Here is a 24003-nt window from a genome sequence, read left to right on the forward strand (position 1 = left end):
TCATTAGAACGATGCAATAGGCCGAGGACAGAGAGACCAGAGCGGGAGCGAAGCGGAGAATTAAAGTGACAGGCGACCGGAAGTGTGCTGTGTTTGCTGCTTGCGATGCAGTCTCCTCTACATTGGGGAGACCGGGCGCAGATTGGACGGCCGCTTTGCGGGGCACCTCCCTTCGGTCCGTGGGGGTGGCCCTGAGCGGTTTGATTTTGCCATTCCCATTTGCAACGTTTTCGCGGCATGTTCTTCCGGTTCCTTCCTTCCCTCCTAGACCACCCCCCCCACCCCCCCGTCTCTGCACCTGCTTAATATCTGTTGCATTTCCAGCTTTTTCCAGTTCTGATGAAGGGTCCCAGACCTGAAATGTTAACCCTGTTTCTCTCTCCACGGATGCTGCCTGGCCTGCTGAGTATTTCCAGCATTTTCTGTTGTTATTTTGCCCCTCATGTAATTGGATTTATTTAAGTTTAAGACTCTAGTTTTGGACTTAGGCAAGTCACTCCCAAAATTAAGGTCAAATTCTTTCATATTATGATCACTCTGCCCCAGAGGATCCTTTACTATGAGGTTGCTAATTAACCCTGTCTCATTACACAATACAAGATCTAAAATAGCCTGTTCCCTGGTTGGTTCCATGACGTATTGTTCTAGGAAACTGTCCCGAATGCATTCCATGAACTCATTTCTCTTGTAAAGAGCCGGCTGTGGGTGACCTAATAGAGGTCTTTAAAATTATGAAACACTTTTATAATGGAGACACAGAGAGAGTGTTTATACTTGTGAGGAAGAGCAAAACTAGAGGCCACCAATATAAGATAGTCACCAAGAAACCAAATAGGGAATTTGGAAGAGATTGGTGAGAATGTGGTGTGTGGTGAGAATGTGGAACTCGCTACCACAGGGAGTAGTTGAGGCGAATAGTATAGATGCATTTAAGGGGAAGCTAGATAAGCATATGACGGAGAAGGGAATAGAGGGTTATGCTGATAGAGTTAGATAAGGAAGGATGGGAGGAAACTTGAGTGAAGCATAAGCGGCAGCATGGATTGTTTGGGCCGAATGGCCTGTTTCTGTGATGTAGTTTCTTAACATTCCAAGGAATAAGAGGCTGCATTATTGCTCTGTAGCTCCAATTTCTGAGTACAAATCATTTATGTATATGGTGAACAGCACTGGTCCCAGAATGGATCCTTGCGAGACACCACGAGCTGCAAAATGGGCTCACAGTAAATTGGCAGCCCCGTTACGCACTGCGCCCACTGAAATCAATGGAAAAGACATTTGGGTGCTGTACAAAACGAGCTGCTGATTTGATGAGCATATTACTTGCTTCTGGCGTAGACCAATTCCCTATTCGACTTTCTGCCAACCTGAGAACTCGCTACCATATAGTGTAGTTGAGGCAAATAGCATAGATACATTCAAGAGGAGGCTAGGTAAGTAAATGAGAGAGAAAGGAATCGAAGGATTTGTTGATAGGGTGAGATGAAATAAGGTGGGAGGAGGCTTGTGTCGAGCATAAACTCCCAGCATGGACCTGTTGGTCCAAGTGCCTGTTTCTGTGCTGTTACTATGTAATCTTCCCTTAACTCTTACCATTGTTTTCTGTTTTGGAGCTACCTTTTCAATCCATTCTGCTACCTGGCTCTGACCCCACATGCCCTCACCTTTGTCATGCGTCTCTTATATGGCACCTTATCGAAGGCCTCTGAAGGTCCATGTATACCAGGCCTATTGCATTGCCCTTGTCTACTCATTCTGTTACTTCTTCAAAGAATTCAATAAGATTCATTAAACATGACCTTCCTTTTAGAAATCCATGCTGACTATTTTTTATTGGCCCTGAATTTCCGATCGGAGGCTTCCTGCGGGTGGATGCCTCCGATCGGAAAAAAATCTACGAACCTACCTGCTGGTTCCGTAGATCCCGAGGTTTCCGACCCTGGGTCTCTCCTGCTGGAAATGCGCAGAGGCCCACAAAGCCCCTGGGATCACGTGGGCCAGGCGAACCAATGAAAGAAGGGAATCCCCCTTCATACTTTTGACAGTTCCATAGGGACAGAAATGTCAAAATTATGAATGGAGATCACATCTAAAAACACACTAAAACATTAAATACATTTTTTAAAATTACATAATTATAATTAATTAAAATTCCATTTAATTAAATATTACTTTTTAAAAAAAATTTGAAGAAACAAATTAAATGTTTTTATGGGGCTAAAAATAAACTTACCTTTTTGAAGAGTATTTTTAAGTTATAAATGAGTTATCAAATTTAATTTTTCTATTTTGCAACACTCTTAAGCTGGTAAAAGCAGGTATGGCCTTTTAGCGGGCGGAAGTTGTCTAAAAAGCGCAACTCTCCACCCGCTGAGGCACTTTTCTTGGGCAGACAGATGATCTGTCAAGAGAATTCTTGACAGATCGCTAGTGCCGGTTTTCAGCGTATGCGCATTGCATTCCTGAAACCAGCACTTGCGAGGCCCCTACGGGTGCGTATGCACTTCGCAGGCACCCGTGGGGGTCGGAAATTCCGGCCAAATGTTATATTTCCCAATCTCTAGATTTTTTGAAATCTCATTGTACTTCATTGGCTGTAAAGTGCTTTGGGACGTCCGCTATATAAATGCAAGTCTTTCAAGTCTTTCTTTCTCATCTTTTATCAAAGTTTCCACTATCTTTCCTACCACTGGCGTTCAGGTCTATATTTTGCTGGATTAGTTCTACAGTATCTCCCTTTTTGAAGATAGGAATTTGATTTGCTGTTCGCCTGTCCTCTGGCACTGTTCTTTTTCCTATTGAATTTTTATCTGTGGATACTATTGCCTCTGCTATCTCCTTCTTGATTTATTTGAATATCTGCATATGCAATCCATCTGGATCCAGGGTCTTGTCCTCCTTACATTTGGCTAGTTTGTCTAGAATCTGCTTTCTTTCTATCATCTCTCTTGTGATATCCCTCACGATTACTTCTACTTTAGTCATTTCCTCTTTGATAACCTCATTAGTGAAAACTGAGGCAAAATATTCCTATTTCGGTATCAACTCCTGTGAGTTTACCTCATCCATCCTTATCTTAATTCCCATTTTGTTACTTATGCACTAATTATATAACTACTTTACTATTTCTTTTTATATTCTTTGATATTTTCACTTTATATTTCCTCTTTGCTAGCCAATTATCTTTTTAATCTCAGCATATTCTCATTTGTTATCCTCTCCTTTATAGTTTAATGGGAGCAAAATTCGGTTGCTTTGTGCCCCCTGTTAGCACCCTAAGAGGATGTTAACGGGGCGCAAAGCAACTAGCGCCCGGGCGTGGCACCACTAACACCTCCTGTGAAATTCAGCAGGAAGTTAGTGACGGCGGTAACCGGTTGCGCGGCGCTCCACTTGTGCCCCGGCCGCGAACTTTGGTAGCGCCCCTGACTTACCGCCGGACGCTATGTCCGACAGGGTTAGGGGGGGCGTACGAGTGGCCATGGTGGCGATAATTAAAGGGGAGGTGCCGAGCAGCCATTTTTGTTGCTGGCCACCTGCCAGCACCTGCCCTCTCTGCCGTCGCCCGCCTTCTCTGCAGCCCTCCCACGGGGTGCCGGCTGCGATCCGTCAGCCCGGCACCCCGGGCTCTTTTGCCAGCACCCCGATCCCTCGTGGCCCAGCCTGCAGTATCACAGCGCAACGTGCCGCCGTGCGTGATGCGGCGGCATGTAGCGCCGCGATATTCCCTGGTAGCGCCCCAAGAGGGAGGGGGAGCACTTCCAGTAGTGCCCCGCCTCCCTCTTGGGATGCTACCAGTGAATTTCGGGTGCTCCGGCGAAGTCAGCGCCCCAAAGGGGGCGCGTCCGAATTTTTGCCCATATGTACTTTGTGTATGCCTTTTTCTTTAGATTCAGTTCTATCCTGACCTCTTTCTTTATCCATGGCCTGTTATCTAACCCAGACAGCAGACAGCACTTCTAGGCAGGGTCAGGAACAGAGAGAACAATTATAGATTAAGGAAGGGAAACGAGGAGCCTCTGCAACATCGCCACAGGACAGTTAGTGTGCCTAGATAATCATGGTTATAAAGCTGTCAAAGCTAGAAACAAGAAGATATCATCTTAATCTTCAAATTAGAGCTAGGCCATTTCGAAGTGAAATCAGGAGGCACTTTTTCACACAAAGAATAGTGAAAATCTGGAACTCGCAGCCCGCAAAAAGCTGTGGATGCTGGGTCAATTGAAATTCTCAAAACTGGGATTGATAGATTTTGGCTAAGTAAGCGTATGAAGACAAACTTACATTTATATAGCACCCTTCCTGACCTCAGGACATCCCAAAGCACTTCACAGCCAATGAAGTACTTTTGAAGTGTAGTCACTGTTGTAATATAGGGAAATATGGCAGCCAATTTGCGCACAGCAAGGCCCCATAAACAGCAATGAAATAATGATCAGATAATCTGTTTCCGTGATGTTGGTTGAGGGATAATTATTGGCCCAGGACTCCAGGGAGAATTCCCTTGCTCTTCTTCAAAATAGTGCCATGGGATCTATTATGTCCACCTGAGAGGGTAGATGGAGCCTCGGTTTAATCTCTCATCGGAAAGATGGCACCTCTGACAGTGCAGCACTCCCTCAGTACTGCAGTGAAGTGTCAGCCTAGCTTATGTGCTCAAGTCTCTGGAGTGGAACTTGAACCTACAACCTTCTGACACAGAGGTAAGAATGCTTACCACCGAGCCATGGCTGACACCAAAGGTGGGTAAAGTGTGCCATAAGGAAGGGTTAGTAGAAATTTTTAAAAACGTTTATAAATGAGTTCCAGTGGAACCACCCAGCTCACCCCTTGCTTGACCTTTGAGCTTGGAAACAGTTGATTTCCTTCTAGCCAGATGCTCTTCACACCCTCTGAAAGGTCCCTTCTTCTCAAGGAGCCAACAGATGTTTACGTGCCGCTGGCATTGGAAGTCCCGCCACAACGGGCTCAGTGTTTGTCCAGCGCATCCAGAGCTGCTGATGCATTCTCAGGGGGCCCATGCTACACCTGCAGGGTAATACCCCAGTGGGGTTCGTTTGGGATTGCATTATCAGTCCCACTGGGGAAACTATTAGCCTCATGAGCTTGCTTCTTCCTCACTCGCGATGACCAACAGCTGACAGTCCTCTAATTTTTGTTTTCGTCTGCGTAAGGTGCAAGTGGAGTCCTGCTATTCACTGTGCTAATGTGTGAGGTGTGAGTGGAGTCCTGCTATTCACTGTGCTAATGTGTGAGGTGTGAGTGTAGTCCTGCTATTCACTGTGCTAATGTGTGAGGTGTGAGTGTAGTCCTGCTATTCACTGTGCTAATGTGTGAGGTGTGAGTGTAGTCCTGCTATTCACTGTGCTAATGTGTGAGGTGTGAGTGTAGTCCTGCTATTCACTGTGCTAATGTGTGAGGTGTGAGTGTAGTCCTGCTATTCACTGTGCTAATGTGTGAGGTGTGAGTGTAGTCCTGCTATTCACTGTGCTAATGTGTGAGGTGTGAGTGTAGTCCTGCTATTCACTGTGCTAATGTGTGAGGTGTGAGTGTAGTCCTGCTATTCACTGTGCTAATGTGTGAGGTGTGAGTGGAGTCCTGCTATTCACTGTGCTAATGTGTGAGGTGTGAGTGTAGTCCTGCTATTCACTGTGCTAATGTGTGAGGTGTGAGTGTAGTCCTGCTATTCACTGTGCTAATGTGTGAGGTGTGAGTGGAGTCCTGCTATTCACTGTGCTAATGTGTGAGGTGTGAGTGTAGTCCTGCTATTCACTGTGCTAATGTGTGAGGTGTGAGTGTAGTCCTGCTATTCACTGTGCTAATGTGTGAGGTGTGAGTGGAGCCCTGCTATTCACTGTGCTAATGTGTGAGGTGTGAGTGTAGTCCTGCTATTCACTGTGCTAATGTGTGAGGTGTGAGTGGAGTCCTGCTATGCACTGTGCTAATGTGTGAGGTGTGAGTGTAGTCCTGCTATTCACTGTGCTAATGTGTGAGGTGTGAGTGTAGTCCTGCTATTCACTGTGCTACTGTGTGAGGTGTGAGTGTAGTCCTGCTATTCACTGTGCTAATGTGTGAGGTGTGAGTGTAGTCCTGCTATTCACTGTGCTAATGTGTGAGGTGTGAGTGTAGTCCTGCTATTCACTGTGCTAATGTGTGAGGTGTGAGTGGAGCCCTGCTATTCACTGTGCTAATGTGTGAGGTGTGAGTGTAGTCCTGCTATTCACTGTGCTAATGTGTGAGGTGTGAGTGTAGTCCTGCTATTCACTGTGCTAATGTGTGAGGTGTGAGTGGAGTCCTGCTATTCACTGTGCTAATGTGTGAGGTGTGAGTGGAGTCCTGCTATTCACTGTGCTAATGTGTGAGGTGTGAGTGGAGTCCTGCTATTCACTGTGCTAATGTGTGAGGTGTGAGTGGAGTCCTGCTATTCACTGTGCTAATGTGTGAGGTGTGAGTGTAGTCCTGCTATTCACTGTGCTAAGGTGTGAGGTGTGAGTGGAGTCCTGCTATTCACTGTGCTAATGTGTGAGGTGTGAGTGTAGTCCTGCTATTCACTGTGCTAATGTGTGAGGTGTGAGTGGAGTCCTGCTATTCACTGTGCTAATGTGTGAGGTGTGAGTGGAGTCCTGCTATTCACTGTGCTAATGTGTGAGACGTGAGTGGAGTCCTGCTATTCACTGTGCTAATGTGTGAGGTGTGAGTGTAGTCCTGCTATTCACTGTGCTAATGTGTGAGGTGTGAGTGGAGTCCTGCTATTCCCTGTGCTAATGTGTGAGGTGTGAGTGGAGTCCTGCTATTCACTGTGCTAATGTGTGAGGTGTGAGTGTAGTCCTGCTATTCACTGCTAATGTGTGAGGTGTGAGTGTAGTCCTGCTATTCACTGTGCTAATGTGTGAGGTGTGAGTGGAGCCCTGCTATTCACTGTGCTAATGTGTGAGGTGTGAGTGGAGTCCTGCTATTCACTGTGCTAATGTGTGAGGTGTGAGTGGAGTCCTGCTATTCACTGTGCTAATGTGTGAGGTGTGAGTGTAGTCCTGCTATTCACTGTGCTAATGTGTGAGATGTGAGTGTAGTCCTGCTATTCACTGTGCTAATGTGTGAGGTGTGAGTGTAGTCCTGCTATTCACTGTGCTAATGTGTGAGGTGTGAGTGTAGTCCTGCTATTCACTGTGCTAATGTGTGAGGTGTGAGTGTAGTCCTGCTATTCACTGTGCTAATGTGTGAGGTGTGAGTGGAGTCTTGCTATTCACTGTGCTAATGTGTGAGGTGTGAGTGTAGTCCTGCTATTCACTGTGCTAATGTGTGAGGTGTGAGTGTAGTCCTGCTATTCACTGTGCTAATGTGTGAGGTGTGAGTGGAGTCCTGCTATTCACTGTGCTAATGTGTGAGGTGTGAGTGTAGTCCTGCTAGTCACTGTGCTAATGTGTGAGGTGTGAGTGGAGTCCTGCTATTCACTGTGCTAATGTGTGAGGTGTGAGTGTAGTCCTGCTATTCACTGTGCTAATGTGTGAGGTGTGAGTGGAGTCCTGCTATTCACTGTGCTAATGTGTGAGGTGTGAGTGGAGTCCTGCTATTCACTGTGCTAATGTGTGAGGTGTGAGTGTAGTCCTGCTATTCACTGTGCTAATGTGTGAGGTGTGAGTGGAGTCCTGCTATTCACTGTGCTAATGTGTGAGGTGTGAGTGGAGTCCTGCTATTCAATGTGCTAATGTGTGAGGTGTGAGTGTAGTCCTGCTATTCACTGTGCTAATGTGTGAGGTGTGAGTGGAGTCCTGCTATTCACTGTGCTAATGTGTGAGGTGTGAGTGTAGTCCTGCTATTCACTGTGCTAATGTGTGAGGTGTGAGTGTAGTCCTGCTATTCCCTGTGCTAATGTGTGAGGTGTGAGTGGAGTCCTGCTATTCACTGTGCTAATGTGTGAGGTGTGAGTGTAGTCCTGCTATTCACTGTGCTAATGTGTGAGGTGTGAGTGGAGTCCTGCTATTCACTGTGCTAATGTGTGAGGTGTGAGTGTAGCCCTGCTATTCACTGTGCTAATGTGTGAGGTGTGAGTGTAGTCCTGCTATTCACTGTGCTAATGTGTGAGGTGTGAGTGGAGTCCTGCTATTCACTGTGCTAATGTGTGAGGTGTGAGTGGAGTCCTGCTATTCACTGTGCTAATGTGTGAGGTGTGAGTGTAGTCCTGCTATTCACTGTGCTAATGTGTGAGGTGTAAGTGTAGTCCTGCTATTCACTGTGCTAATGTGTGAGGTGTGAGTGTAGTCCTGCTATAAACTGTGCTAATGTGTGAGGTGTGAGTGTAGTCCTGCTATTCACTGTGCTAATGTGTGAGGTGTGAGTGGAGTCCTGCTATTCCCTGTGGTAATGTGTGAGGTGTGAGTGGAGTCCTGCTATTCACTGTGCTAATGTGTGAGGTGTGAGTGTAGTCCTGCTATTCACTGTGCTAATGTGTGAGGTGTGAGTGGAGTCCTGCTATTCACTGTGCTAATGTGTGAGGTGTGAGTGTAGTCCTGCTATTCACTGTGCTAATGTGTGAGGTGTGAGTGTAGTCCTGCTATTCACTGTGCTAATGTGTGAGGTGTGAGTGTAGTCCTGCTATTCACTGTGCTAATGTGTGAGGTGTGAGTGGAGTCCTGCTATTCACTGTGCTAATGTGTGAGGTGTGAGTGTAGTCCTGCTATTCACTGTGCTAATGTGTGAGGTGTGAGTGGAGTCCTGCTATTCCCTGTGCTAATGTGTGAGGTGTGAGTGGAGTCCTGCTATTCACTGTGCTAATGTGTGAGGTGTGAGTGTAGTCCTGCTATTCACTGTGCTAATGTGTGAGGTGTGAGTGTAGTCCTGCTATTCACTGTGCTAATGTGTGAGGTGTGAGTGTAGTCCTGCTATGCACTGTGCTAATGTGTGAGGTGTGAGTGTAGTCCTGCTATTCACTGTGCTAATGTGTGAGGTGTGAGTGGAGTCCTGCTATTCACTGTGCTAATGTGTGAGGTGTGAGTGTAGTCCTGCTATTCACTGTGCTAATGTGTGAGGTGTGAGTGTAGTCCTGCTATTCACTGTGCTAATGTGTGAGGTGTGAGTGGAGTCCTGCTATTCACTGTGCTAATGTGTGAGGTGTGAGTGTAGTCCTGCTATTCACTGTGCTAATGTGTGAGGTGTGAGTGTAGTCCTGCTATTCACTGTGCTAATGTGTGAGGTGTGAGTGTAGTCCTGCTATTCACTGTGCTAATGTGTGAGGTGTGAGTGGAGTCCTGCTATTCACTGTGCTAATGTGTGAGGTGTAAGTGTAGTCCTGCTATTCACTGTGCTAATGTGTGAGGTGTGAGTGTAGTCCAGCTATAAACTGTGCTAATGTGTGAGGTGTGAGTGTAGTCCTGCTATTCACTGTGCTAATGTGTGAGGTGTGAGTGGAGTCCTGCTATTCCCTGTGGTAATGTGTGAGGTGTGAGTGGAGTCCTGCTATTCACTGTGCTAATGTGTGAGGTGTGAGTGTAGTCCTGCTATTCACTGTGCTAATGTGTGAGGTGTGAGTGGAGTCCTGCTATTCACTGTGCTAATGTGTGAGGTGTGAGTGTAGTCCTGCTATTCACTGTGCTAATGTGTGAGGTGTGAGTGTAGTCCTGCTATTCACTGTGCTAATGTGTGAGGTGTGAATGGAGTCCTGCTATTCACTGTGCTAATGTGTGAGGTGTGAGTGTAGTCCTGCTATTCACTGTGCTAATGTGTGAGGTGTGAGTGTAGTCCTGCTATTCACTGTGCTAATGTGTGAGGTGTGAGTGGAGTCCTGCTATTCACTGTGCTAATGTGTGAGGTGTGAGTGGAGTCCTGCTATTCACTGTGCTAATGTGTGAGGTGTGAGTGTAGTCCTGCTATTCACTGTGCTAATGTGTGAGGTGTGAGTGTAGTCCTGCTATTCACTGTGCTAATGTGTGAGGTGTGAGTGGAGTCCTGCTTTAAACTGTGCTAATGTGTGAGGTGTGAGCGGAGTCCTGCTATTCACTGTGCTAATGTGTGAGGTGTGAGTGGAGTCCTGCTATTCACTGTGCTAATGTGTGAGGTGTGAGTGTAGTCCTGCTATTCACTGTGCTAATGTGTGAGGTGTGAGTGGAGTCCTGCTATTCACTGTGCTAATGTGTGAGGTGTGAGTGTAGTCCTGCTATACACTGTGCTAATGTGTGAGGTGTGAGTGGAGTCCTGCTATCCACTGTGCTAATGTGTGAGGTGTGAGTGTAGTCCTGCTATTCCCTGTGGTAATGTGTGAGGTGTGGGTGTAGTCCTGCTATTCACTGTGCTAATGTGTGAGGTGTGAGTGGAGTCCTGCTATTCACTGTGCTAATGTGTGAGGTGTGAGTGTAGTCCTGCTATAAACTGTGCTAATGTGTGAGGTGTGAGTGTAGTCCTGCTATTCACTGTGCTAATGTGTGAGGTGTGAGTGTAGTCCTGCTATTCACTGTGCTAATGTGTGAGGTGTGAGTGGAGTCCTGCTATTCACTGTGCTAATGTGTGAGGTGTGGGTGTAGTCCTGCTATTCACTGTGCTAATGTGTGAGGTGTGAGTGGAGTCCTGCTATTCACTGTGCTAATGTGTGAGGTGTGAGTGTAGTCCTGCTATTCACTGTGCTAATGTGTGAGGTGTGAGTGTAGTCCTGCTATTCACTGTGCTAATGTGTGAGGTGTGAGTGTAGTCCTGCTATAAACTGTGCTAATGTGTGAGGTGTGAGCGGAGCCCTGCTATTCCCTGTATTGATGAGCGAGGTGTCGGTGGAGGTGCTGCCATTCATTCTTTAATCACTGCCCCACCAGAAAGAAAAGCTCCGACAGCCTGCAACCTTCGTCAGGCCAACAGGGGCAGGCGGCATCACCGTGGATATGCGCCGCGGAGGCAGCCGAGAGGATGTGGTCCATGTAAGTTACAGCTCAGTCTGATGATGTAGCAGTTTAAGAGTGTGCTCGTGGCATTGGGCCACTGCTGGTGTAAAGTGGGTGGAGGCTGGTCATCATGTAACCAATCATAGAATCATACAACATAGAAGGAGGATATATTTATAAAGCCAAGAATCCCATATGCTTTTTTAACAGCCTCCTCAACTTGCCCTGTCACCTTCAATGAATTGTGTACGTACACCCGCAGGTCTCTCAGTTCCTGCATTCCCTTTAAAATTATATAATTTAGTTCATATTGCCTCTCTTCATTCTTCCTACCAAAATGAACCACTCACACTTTTTTGTGTTAAATTTAATTTGCCATTGTCTGCCTATTTCACCAGTCTGTCTATGTCCTACTGGAGTCTGCTACTATCCTCCTCACTCTTTACCACATTGCTAAATTTCGTGCCATCTGCAAACTTTGAAATTATGCCCTCTATACCCAAGTCCAGGTCATTAATATACATTACAAACAGCAGTGGTCTTATGTTCTTATGTCTCAACATCAACACCTGGGAAACACCACTACACACTTCCCTCCAGTCTGAAAAACAACCATTCACCTTTACTCTCTGCTTTCTGACCCTTAGCCAATTTCGTATCCACGCAGCCACTGCCCCTTTAATCCAATGGGCTTCAATTTTGCTAACAAGTCTATTATGCAGTACTTTATCAAACACATTTTGAAAATCCATATACAGTACGCAACATCACCCACTCTTCTTTACTTCATCAAAGAACACAATCAATTTAGTCAAACAAGATTTGCTTATAACACATCCGTGCTGACTTTCATTTTTTAAAAATTCATTCATGGGATGTGGGCATCGCTGGCATGGCCAGCATTTATTGTCCATCCCTAATTGCCGTTGAGAAGGTGGCGGTGAGCCGCCGCCTTGAACCGCTGCAGTCCGTGTGGTGAAAATACTTTCACAGTGCTGTTAGGGAGGGGGTTCCAGGATTTTGACCCAGCGACGATAAAGGATCGGCGATATACTTCTAAGTCAGGAACGTGTGTGAGTTGGAGGGGAACTTGGAGGTGGTGGTGTTCCCATGCGCCTGCTGCCCTTGTCCTTCTAGGTGGAAGAGGTCGCAGGTTTGGGAGGTGCTGCCGAAGAAGTCTTGGCGAGTTGCTGCAGTGCATCTTGTAGATGGTACACCCTGCAGCCACGGTACGCCGGTGGTGGAGGGAGTGAATGTTTAAGGTGGTAGATGGGGTGCCAATCAAGTGGGCTGCTTTGTCCTGGATGGTGTCGAGCTTCTTGAGTGTTGTTGGAGCTGCACTCATCCAGGCAAGTGGAGAGTATTCCATCACACTCCTTACTTGTGCCTTGTAGATGGTGGAAAGTCTTTGGGGAGTCAGGAGGTGAGACACTCGCCGCAGAATACCTAGCCTCTAACCTGCTCTTGTTGCCACAGTATTTATGTGACTGGTCCAGTTAAGTTTCTGGTCAATGGTGACCCCCAGGATCTTGATGGTGGGTGATTCGGCGATGTAGATGCCAATGAATGTCAAGGGGTGGTGGTTAGACTCTCGCTTGTTGGAGATAGTCATTGCCTGGCAATTCTGTGGCGCAAATGTTACCTATCACTTACCAGCCCAAGCCTGAACGTCGTCCAGGTCTTGTTGCATGCAGGCATGGACTGCTTCATTATCTGAGGAGTTGTGAATGGCACTGAACACTGTGCAGGCATCAGCGAACATCCCCATTTCTTATGTTGGAGGGAAGGTCATTGATGAAGCAGCTGAAGATGGTTGGGCCTAGGACACACAGAATGACTAAAAGATTAATAAGGAGAGAAAAATTAGAGTACGAGAGAAAGCTAGCTAGAAATATAAAAACAGATAATAAGAGTTTCTACAGATATTTTAAAAAGAAAAGAGTTAACAAAGTGAGCATTGGTCCTATGAAAAGTGAGTCTGGGGAATTAATAATAGAAAATAAGGAGATGGCAGTTGAATTGAACAGGTATTTTGCATCGGTTTTCACTATAGAGGATACAAGTAACATCCCAGAAATAGCTGTAAATCAGGAAATGGAAGAGAGGGAGGAACTCAAGAAAATTATAATCATCAGGGAAGTGGTACTGAGCAAATTGTTGGAGCTGCGGGCTGACAAGTCCCTGGGTCCTGATGGACTTCATCCTAGGGTCTTAAAAGAAGTGGCTAGTGAGATAGTTGATGCGTTGGTTTTAATTTTTCCAAAATTCCCTAGATTCGGGGAGATTCCATTAGATTAGAAAAAAGCGAATGTAACTCCTTTACTCAAAAAGGGAGGGAAACAGAAAGCAGGAAACTACAGACCAGTTAGCTTAACATCTGTCATAGGGAAGATATTAGAAGCTATTATTAAAGACGTTATAGCAGGGAACTTAGAAAAGTTCAAAGTAATCAGGCAGAGTCAACATGGTTTTGTGCAAGGGAAATCATGTTTAGCCAATTTATTGGAGTTCTTTGATGAAGTAACATGTGCTGTGGATAAAGGGGAACCGGTGGATGTACTGTACTTAGATTTCCAGAAGGGATTTGATAAGGTGCCACATCAAAGGTTATTGCAGAAAATAAAAGCTCATGGTGTAGGAGGTAACATATTGGCTTGGATAGAAGATTGGATAGCTAACAGGAGACAGAGAGTAGGCATAAATGGGTCATTTTCTGATTGGCAAGATGTAACGAGTGGTGTGCCACAGGGATCAGTGCTGGGGCCTCAACTTTTTACAATTTATATAAATAACTTGGGTGAAGGGACCGAAGGTATGGTTGCTAAATTTGCTGATGACTCAAAGATAGATAGGAAAATAAATTGTGAAGAGGACATAAGGAGGCTACAAAGGGATATAGATAGGTTAAGTGAGTGGGCAAAGATCTGGCAAATGGAGTATAATATGGGAAAATGTGAAGTTGTCTATTTTGGCAGGAAGAATAAAAAAGAAGCATATTATCTAAATGGTGAGAGATTGCAGAGCTCTGAGATGCAGAGGGATCTGGGTGTCCTAGTGCATGAATCGCAAAAGGTTACAATGCAGCTACACCAAGTAATTAGGAAAGCTAATAGAATGTTATCGTTTATTGCGAGGGGAATTGAATACAAAAGTAGGGAGATTATGCTTCAGTTATACAGGGCATTGGTGAGACCACATCTGGAGTACTGTGTACAGTATTGGTCTCCTTATTTAAGGAAGGATGAAATGCATTGGGAGAAGTTCAGAGAAGGTTTACTAGAGTAATACCTGGAATGGGCAGGTTGTCTTATGAGGAAAGAAACATAGAAACATAGAAGATAGGAGCAGGAGTAGGCCATTCGGCCCCTCGAGCCTGCTCCACCATTTAATGAGATCATGGCTGATCATCCAAATTCAGTACCATGTCCCTGCTTTCTCCCCATATCCCTTGATCCCTTTAGCCTTAAGAAATATATCTAACTCCTTCTTGAATATATTTAATGAATTGGCCACAACTGCCTTTTGTGGTAGACAATTTTGCAGGTTCACCACTCTCTGGGTGAAGAAATTCCTCCTCATCTCTGTCCTAAATAGCTTACCCCTTATCTTTAGACTGTGACCGCTGGTTCTGGACTCCCCGGCCATCGGGAACATCCTTCCTGCATCTACATAGAAACATAGCAGATAGGAGCAGGAGTAGGCCATTCGGCCCCTCGAGCCTGCTCCGTCATTTAATGAGATCATGGCTGATCATCCAAATTCAGTACCCTGTCTCTGCTTTCTCCCCCTATCCCTTGATCCCTTTAGCCTTAAGAAATATATCTAACTCCTTCTTGAATATATTTAATGAATTGGCCTCAACTGCCTTTTGTGGTAGAGAATTCCACAGGTTCACCACTCTTTGGGTGAAGAAATTCCTCCTCATCTCTGTCCTAAATGGCTTACCCCTTATCTTTAAATGTAAGAAGTCACACAACACCAGGTTATAGTCTAACAGCTTTATTTGAAATCACAAGCTTGTGATTTCAAATAAAGCTGTTGGACTATAACCTGGTGTTGTGTGACTTCTTACATTTGTCCACCCCAGTCCAACACCGGCATCTCCACACCCTTATCTTTAGACTGTGACCACTGGTTCTGGACTCCCCTGCCATCGGGAACATCCTTCCTGCATCTAGTCTGTCTAGTCCTGTTAGAATTTTATAAGTTTCAATAAGATCCCCTCTCATTCTTCTAAACTCCAGCGAATATAAGCCCAATCGACCCAATCTCTCCTCATACGTCATTCCTGCCATCCCAGGTATCAGTCTGGTGAATCTTCGCTGCACTCCACCCATGGCAAGAACATCCTTCCTCAGATAAGGCGACCAAAACTGCACACAATACTCAAGGTGTGGTCTCACCAAGGCCCTGTACAACTGCAGCAAGACATCCTTGCTCCTGTACTCGAATCCTCTCGCTATGAAGGCCAACATACCATTTGCCTTCTTAACCGCCTGCTGCACCTGCATGCTTACCTTCAGCGACTGGTGCACAAGGACACCCAGGTCTCGTTGCACTTCCCCTTTTCCCAATCTATTGCCGTTCAGATAAAAATCTGTCTTCCTGTTTTTGCCACCAAAGTGGATAACCTCGCATTTATCCACATTATACTGCATTTGCCATGCATCTGCCCAATCACCCAACCTGTCCAAATCATACTGGAGTTTCTCGGCATCCTCCTCACAGCACACACGCCCACCCAGCTTTGTGTTGCCTGCAAACTTGGAGATATTACATCTAGTTCCCTCGTCTAGATCATTAATATATATTGTGAATAGCTGGGGTCCTAGCACCGATCCCTGCAGTACCCCACTAGTCACTGCCTGCCACTCGGAAAAAAACCCGAAAGGTTGGACAGGCTAGGCTTGTATCCGCTGGAGTTTAGAAGAGTAAGAGGTGACTTGATTGAAACATATAAGATCCTGAGGGGTCTTGACAGGGTGGATGTGGAGAGGATGTTTCCTCTTGTGGGAGAATCTAGAACTAGAGGTCACTGTTTAAAAATAAGGGGTCACCCATTTAAGACAAAGATGAGGAGAAATTTTTTCTCACAGAGGGTCGTGAGTCTTTGGAACTCTCTTCCTCAGAGGGCGGTGGAAGCAGAGTCTTTGAATATTTTTAAGGCAGAAGTAGATAGATTCTTGGTATACAAGGGGGTGAAAAGTTATCGGGGATAGGCGGGAATGTGGAGTAATCGGATCAGCCATGACCTTATTGAATGGCGGAGCAGGCTCGAGGGGCCGAGTAGCCTACTCCTGCTCCTAATTCGTATGTTCGTACGACACTGCCCTGAGGAACTCCTGCAGTGATGTCCTGGGGCTGTGATGATTAACCTTCAATCACCACAACCATCTTCCTTTGTGCTAGGTATGACTCCAGCCAGTGGAGACTTTTCCCCCCCGATTCCGATTGACTTCAGTTTTACTAGGGCTCCTTGATGCCACACTCGGTCAAGTGTTGCCTTAATGTCAAGAGCAGTCACTCTCGCCTCACCTCTGGAATTCAGCTCCTTTATGCATGTTTGGACCAAGGCTGTAATGAGGTCGGGAGCAGAGTGATCTTGGCGGAACCCAAACTGGGCATAAGTGAGCAGGTTATTGGTGAGTAAGTGCCGCTTGATAGCACTATCGATGACACCTTCCATCACCTTGCTGATGATTGAAAGTAGACTGATGGGGCGGTAATTGGCTGGGTTCGATTTGTCCTGCTTTTTGTGGACAGCACGTATCTGGGCAGTTTTCCGCATTGTCGGATAGATGCCAGTGTTGTAGCTGTACTGGAACAGCTTGGCTAGCGGCGCAGCTAGTTCTGGAGCAGAAGTCTTCAGCACGGTAGCCGGGATGTTGTCAGGGCCCATAGCCTTTGCTGTATCCAGTGCGCTCAGCCGTTTCTTGATATCACGTGGAGTGAATCAAATTTACTGAAGACTGGATTCTGTGATGGTGGGGACCTCAGGAGGAGGCCGATATGGATCATCCACTCGGCACTTCTGGCTGAAGATGGCTGCAAACACTTCAGCCTTGTCTTTTGCACTTACGTGCTGGGCTCCACCATCATTGAGGATGGGGATATTCATGGAGCCTCCTCCTCCTGTTAGTTGTTTAATGGTCCACCACCATTCACGACTGGATGTGGCAGGACTGCAGAGCTTTGATCTGATCTGTTGATTGTGGGATCGCTTAGCCCTGTCTATAGCATGCTGCTTCCGCTTTTTAGCATGCATGTAGTCCTGTGTTGCATCTTCCCCAGGTTGGCACCTCATTTCAAAGTCAACTAATCACCCTTGCGCATTCCATTAGTGTCTGTCTTTCGTGTGACTTTGCCTATTCTTGTGCTCCTATGAAGTGCTACCCCAGTGCTGGAGCATGGAAGGCTGCTGGCTTTCCATGGAGCACGCTGCAGATGGCCTTGCAGGACGACCTCGAGCAGCTCTGGGCCTAGAAGGCTTGGCTGTAGACTGCACCACCTCGGCATGGGTGGCCGCAGTCTGGGTTTGTAATGGTGGATTATGAATGCTGTCATCCTGGGAGAGGACAGCAGGTTCTTGCCCCAGTACCACTCCCCCGGGACGGTGCCTTAGCATTCCTAGCCATCTGTTGGACAACAGCTTACTGAACTGCTGTGAGACCCTGCAAGCCCCTTTGCACACTCGTAAACCCAGCCATGATGGCAGCAATCTGATCTTGCGTGGCAGCAAACTAAGCCTGCATAAGAGAAGTCTGAGCTTCCACTGCAGCACTCAGCCGTTGGGTCGCTTCCGCTTGTGCTGCAATGGAAGGTGCGACATCGCACATCGCACCCAGCATCATGGTTGGGTCCACGAGTGCTCTAATGGAATTGCCCATCTGTTCCATTCTGGAAATCGGGCTCCAAGCTCCGCGCAAAGCCTCGTGCAATGTTGGAGCCGGACTCATCCATGCTCTTTCAGAGTGACAAGAGACTCTCTGGCAGGCCTGCCACTGCACCAAGCATTTCCGTGTGCATGCCCATCACCCGTCTTCTGAAGGCCTTCCAATCGAAGACCTCATCTGAGTGCTCTGTAGTAAAACTCGTGTGCGATCTCGCCCTCCGGGGAGCTGGCCCCTGCGCTATCCTTTCCCCCTGGCCTGGCTGCAGCCCAGTCGTGCCCAGTGACTCACCACGTGCATATCCTGCCTCTGTACTACCCTCTAAAGTTCGCGCAGTGCCATTTTCTGAACTGGTGCCTGGGCGTGTCAGATCAAGTGATGGTGTTTCTTCTTCTCCATTTCTCTCCTCTTCTTCCTGCACAGGCTGGGCTGGTGGCAGTTCTTGGGTGTCTGAATGGAGAAAGATATGCATGCTGACACCATCAGCAGACTGTAAGTGAGAAGAGATTGTGGGATGAGGGGGAATCATGGAATCATAGAAATTTACAGCACAGAAGGAGGCCATTCAGTCCATCGTTCCTGCGCCGATCGAAAAAGAGCTATCCAGCTTAATCCTACTTTCTAGCTCTTGGTCTGTAGCCTTGCAGTGTACGACACCTCAAGTGCATATCCAAGTACTTTTTAAATGTGATGAGGGTTTCTGCCTCTACCATCCTTTCAGGTAGTGAGTTCCAGACCCCCACCACCCTCTGAGTGAAAAAATGTTCTCCTCAACTCCCCTCTAATCCTTCTACCAATTACTTTAAACCTCTGCCCCCTGGTTATTGACCTTTCTGCTAAGGGAACTAGATGCTTCCTATCCACTCTATCTGGGCTTCCAGCTTCGCCGATCATCGCGGACTCCGTGACAGACCCGCTAATTATCTCCAGAACTGTCTCCTCCAGCTGGGTCAAGTCCTGCAGCCATTCTGCACCCCTCCGCCCCCCCCAACACCTTTTTGCTCCTGCTTGCGCCAGTTGTGAACTACCTTGGCCTGCAAGAGAAAGGGAAGTGTTTCAGTAAGTGTGGTGCAATGTGTTTGGGTGATGTGCCTGCCGTGGTTGAATAGCTGGCAGAGTGTGCAATGTGTGAGATGTGGGTGTGAGTCTTGCAGCAGTGGTAAGTTTATGAGGGTGAGGTGAAGCTACGATTGTGAGGTATGAGTTGTGATTGCTAGAGATTGTTGGTAGGTGAGTGATGGGAGTGTAGTGCATTGAGCAGTGTGTGAGGCTAGTGGTGCAGTTGGTGGGATATGGAATTTGAAGTTGCATTCACTCACCTTGACCACTCATGAGGTCATTAAAGTTCTTCCGGCACCGGATCCATGTCCTGAGGGAAAGACTGGTGGCACTGACCGTTTCAGCGATCTCTTCCCACTGCCTTCGTAGTATGTCTGGAAGGCTTCCTGGCCCCCTGTGGGCAGAGGACTTACGTCCTCCTATTGACTCCCTGCACCAAGTCCTCCAGTGCTGCATCTGAGAACCGAGGTGCCCTTTCGCTGCCCTGTTGTGACATTGCTAACTTCCCCTTTGCTTAGCTCCAGTCAAAATCAGGTATTTCTTTCACAAAGCACCTCCCATTTAAGAAGTGCAGGCAACCTTTAAATACGATAACTGAGGTGCTCTTTCTCTGCCCTGTTGAAACATTGCTGAGTTCTAGCTCCAGTCAGAATGATGTACTTCTCTCACAAAGCACCTCCTCCTTAGAAGTGCAGACAGCCTTTCACTCTGCAGGTAACCTTTAAATACAGAGCAGACTTCCCATGATATTGGGCCCTTTATTGAATGCTGAGCCAACCAACAGTGCATTTAACGCTGGGCTCAGCGCTGCAATCATGTTACTAAGCAGACAGCATGAATTTCATGTGCTGCCTGCACTACTTTCAACGGGCGCGGGCAGATCACACATCACGATCCCCGCACCCGTTTTCGGGCCATAGCCAATTTAGCCCCCGTTGATTTTAAATTGAATGCATTGATGGACAAGCAGCCAACACTGAAGCTGGAGATAACCAGCGAGCAGATATGTGCAGCTGACGTTTGGAAGTTAGATTTTGTGTAGGATGGAAGATGGGAGTAGGACAAGGCGAGCATTGGAATAATGGCGTCTAGGGGTGACAAAAGCATGAAGAGACTGAGAAAGGAACAGAGGCGAATGACACTGGAGCGCTCGATGTAAATGGTCTTAGTGACGGACAAGATTACAAGTTCTGCTCTGGGTCAAAAAGGGAACCAAGGTTTCACACAAAATGATAGCAAAATACTGCGGATGCTGGAAATCCGAAATAACAACAGAAAATGCTGGAAAAACTCAGCAGGCCAGGCAACATCTGTGGAGAGAGAAATAGAGTCAACGTTTCAGGTCGAAACCCTTCGTCAGTACTGAAAAAACACAGGAAATGAAACAGATTAAAAGGCCAGTTTGGGGGCTGGGAAATGGGGATGAAAGAACAAAAGAGAAGTGAAGAGACATTAAGAGGTATTCAAAACAAGACGAGATGGTGATAGGACTAGTGGAGAGACAAAAGACGGCTCTAGATTAGGTGTGAAATGCGCTGGCAGAATGGAAGACAGCTGCCATGTGGGAGAGAAAAAAAAGGGGGGAAGGGCACAAAACAAAGGTGTGGACAAAAAATATATATAAAAATGTAATAGGGGCCGAGGTTATGATCTGAAATTGTTGAACTCGATATTGAGTCCGGAAGGCTGTAGAGTGCCTAATCGGAAGATGAGGTGCTGTTCCTCGAGCTTACGCTGGGTTTCCATGGAACAATGCAAGAGGCCGAGTACAGTGAGGTCTGGGTGGGAATGGGACGGAGAATTAAAATGACAGGCGACCGGAAGCTCGGGGTCACCCTTACGGACTGAACGGAGGTGTTCTGAAAAGCGGTCACCCAATCTGCGTTTGGTCTCTCCAATGTAGAGGAGACCACATTGTGAGCAGCGAATACAGCATACTAGATTGCAAGAAGTACAAGAAGTTTCACCTGGAAGGGGTGTTTGGGGCCCTGGACAATGGGAAGGGAGGATGTATAAGGGCAGGTGTTGCATTTCCTGTGCTTGCACGGGAAGGTGCCGGGCGAAGGGAAAGGGGTGCTGGAGGTGATAGAGGAGTGGATTAAGGTGTCTCGGAGGGAGCGTTCCCTACGGAATGCTGAAAGGGGAGGGGAAGAAAAGATGCGTTTGGTGGTGGGATCACGTTGGAGGTGGCAGAAATGGCGGAGGATGATCCGTTGAATGTGGAGGCTGGTGGGGTGAAAGGTGAGGACAAGGGGAACCCTATCGTGGTTCCGAGAGGGAGGGGCAGGGGTGAAGGCAGAAATACGGGAGATAGAACGGACACGGTCGAGGGCCGTGTCAACCACGGTAGAGGGGAATCCTCGGTTGAGGAAAAAGGAAGACATGTCGGAAGCACTGGTGTGGAAGGTGACATCGTCAGAGCAGATGTGGCAGAGACAGAGAAACTGGGAGAATGGAATAGAGTCCTTACAGGAGGCAGGGTGGGAGGAAGTGTAGTCCAGGTTTCACACAGTCTGATTAGGCCTGCATGAATGGCTGGAAAGAGGGGTGGAGTAATTGGCCCGGGAGTGGATTTGATAGCTGAAAATGATGACCTCATTTTTCTTGATGTTCAGTTGAAGGAAGTTGATATCGGACAGGAATTCTTCTCGCCCATTAGTGTCAGAAGAGTTAGTGGAAAGCTAGAGCTGGGTGTATACATCATACATATGGAAGCTGACCCCGTGTCTGTGGATGATATTACTGAGGAGCAGCATGTAGATGAGGAAATAGAGGGGTCTCAGGAGGTGACAGGATCTGAAGATAAGCCATTGCTATGTTTGAATATATAGGAATCAAACCATGTGAGGCAGTCCCATGAAACTGGGCAATAAAGGACAGATGTTAGTGTGGTCCAATGCATCAAATGCTGCAGAGAGGCCAAGGAAGTCTAGGAGGGATAATGCACTATGATCATAGTACTGGCGGATGTCATTCAAGACTCTGGCCCAGGTCGTCTCGTCGTTGTAACAAGGGTCAAAGCCAGATTGGAGTGATTTGACCAAGGAATCTTGAGAAACCTGGCCATATTCGAGGACCTAAGAAAGCAGAAGCAAAAGGAGGTTAGAGATGGAGTGGCAGGTGGAGAACTCATAAGGGCCAAAGGTGGGTTTCTTGAAGATGGGATTGATGACACTGGTTTTGAAAAAAGGGATCTATTGTAAACATCACCAAGCATTGGTGTCAGGAGAAGAGTGAAGACAAGTAATTTTATAAGGACATGCGATAGCTATGACTCAGGTTGTCAAGGTAGTTATAAAGAATGTTCAGCGCCATTCACGTTTCCTCAGATAATGAAGCAGTCCATGCCCGCATGCAACAAGACCTGGATGACGTTCAGGCTTGGGCTGATAAGTGACAGGTAACATTCGCGCCACAGAAGTGCCAGGCAATGACTATCTCCAACAAGCGAGAGTCTAACCACCTTCCCATGACATTCAACGGCATTACCATCGCTGAATCCCCCACCATCAAGATCCCGGGGGTCATCATTGACCAGAAACTTAACTGGACCAGCCACATAAATACTGTGGCAACAAGAGCAGGTCAGAGGCTAGGTATTCTGCGGCAAGTGTCTCACCTCCTGACTCCCCAAAGCCTTTCCACCATCTACAAGGCACAAATAAGGAGTGTGATGGAATACTCTCCACTTGCCTGGATGAGTGCAGCTGCAACAACACTCAAGAAGCTCGACACCATCCAGGACAAAGCAGCCCATTTGATTGGCACCCCATCCACCACCTTAAACATTCACTCCCTCCACCACTGGCGTACCGTGGGTGCAGTGTGTACCATCTACAAGATGCACTGCAGCAACTCGCCAAGGCTTCTTCGGCAGCACCTCCCAAACCCGCGACCTCTTCCACCTAGAAGGACAAGGGCAGCAGGCGCATGGGAACACTACCACCTCCAAGTTCCCCTCCAAGTCACACACCATCCTGACTTAGAAATATATCACTGATCCTTCGTCGTCGCTGGGTAAAAATCCTGGAACTCCCTACCTAACAGCACTGTGGGAGTACCTTCACCACACGGACTGCAGCGGTTCAAGAAGGTAGCTCACCAACACCTTCTCAAGGGCAACTAGGCATGGGCAATAAATGCTGGCCTTGCCAGCGACGCCCAGATCCCATAAGCGAATTTAAAAAAAGGATAGTCAGGAACAACCCACTAATAGAACCACATGATGTGTGTCAATCAAATTGGCGGTGGACTATGATGTCGTAGCCTAAAAAAAGGAGGTGGTACAGTAGTGTAGTGGTTATGTTACTGGGCTAGTAATCCGGTAATAATCCAGAGAAAGTGAGTTCTAAATCCCATTGTGGCAGTTTGAGAATTTGAAATCAGTTGAATCAGTAAAAGTGACCGTGTGAAAGCTTTTAAATTGTCATAAAAACTCACTGGTTCACTAATGTCCTTCAGAAAAGGAAACCTGCTTTCCTTACACAATCTGGCTTATATGTGATTCCAGTCCCACACCAATGTGGATGACTTTCAATTCCCTTTGAAATGACCTGGTAAGCCACTCTAGTTAGAGGAAGGCCCATCAACCACCGCCTTTTCAGGGCAATTAAGGGTGGTCAATAAATGCCAGTGACACCTACATCCTGAGAATGAAGTAAAAAAAAATGTAAATGTCATTCGAATTAAATAATAATTTAGATGTTTAAACCAAATACTTCTATTCTCTGTTTAATAATAATAGGCCGAGCACGAAGGAGGGCCAACAGAAAAAACTGTGCACGGCGTCGATGAGGTAGGTTCTAGAGTGAAGAAAGACTACAACTGAAATATATATGGATTCTATGGATTAAAAATGCTATTGTTTTGACAGCAGCCCAGTGATAACAGAGCCATTGAAGGTTTGATGCTCTGTATCATGGAGGAATGAGATGCGAGATTGGCATGGCAGGCCTCAGCCAGGCCTTGTTGGTTGGATGCTGAAGGGGAGAATGCCATTCCCTTTACCACAGGGAGGGAGGTGATTCACCACTGATCTACTCTGTACTGTCGAGAGCCAGGTTCAATCCCAATCCCTTCAATGTGCATCCATAGAAACATAGAAGATAGGAGCAGGAGTAGGCCATTCGGCCCTTCGAGCCTGCTCCGCCATTCAATGAGATCATGGCTGATCATCCAAATTCAGTACCCTG

At 46.9% G+C, this 24003-nt stretch overlaps 1 protein-coding gene across 3 annotated transcripts in view; it reads left to right on the top strand.

Annotated features, from left to right (window-relative positions):
* The window catches only part of LOC147116894 (uncharacterized), a 272147-nt gene that overhangs the window by 211340 nt on the left and 36804 nt on the right, over nucleotides 1–24003 (top strand). For all 3 annotated transcript variants that reach the window (XM_085987337.1, XM_085987336.1, XM_085987338.1), the window contains 2 exons: nucleotides 10797–10898; nucleotides 23556–23606. In XM_085987337.1, coding sequence (XP_085843463.1) covers nucleotides 10797–10898; nucleotides 23556–23605 — 152 coding nt within the window. In that variant the 3' untranslated portion in view covers nucleotide 23606. The remainder of the gene's footprint in view (nucleotides 1–10796; nucleotides 10899–23555; nucleotides 23607–24003) is intronic.

The sequence above is a fragment of the Somniosus microcephalus genome, chromosome 5 (genome assembly GCF_052327205.1).
Source record: "Somniosus microcephalus isolate GS21.2 chromosome 5, FLI_Smic_1.0, whole genome shotgun sequence".
NCBI classification, from domain to species: domain Eukaryota; kingdom Metazoa; phylum Chordata; class Chondrichthyes; order Squaliformes; family Somniosidae; genus Somniosus; species Somniosus microcephalus.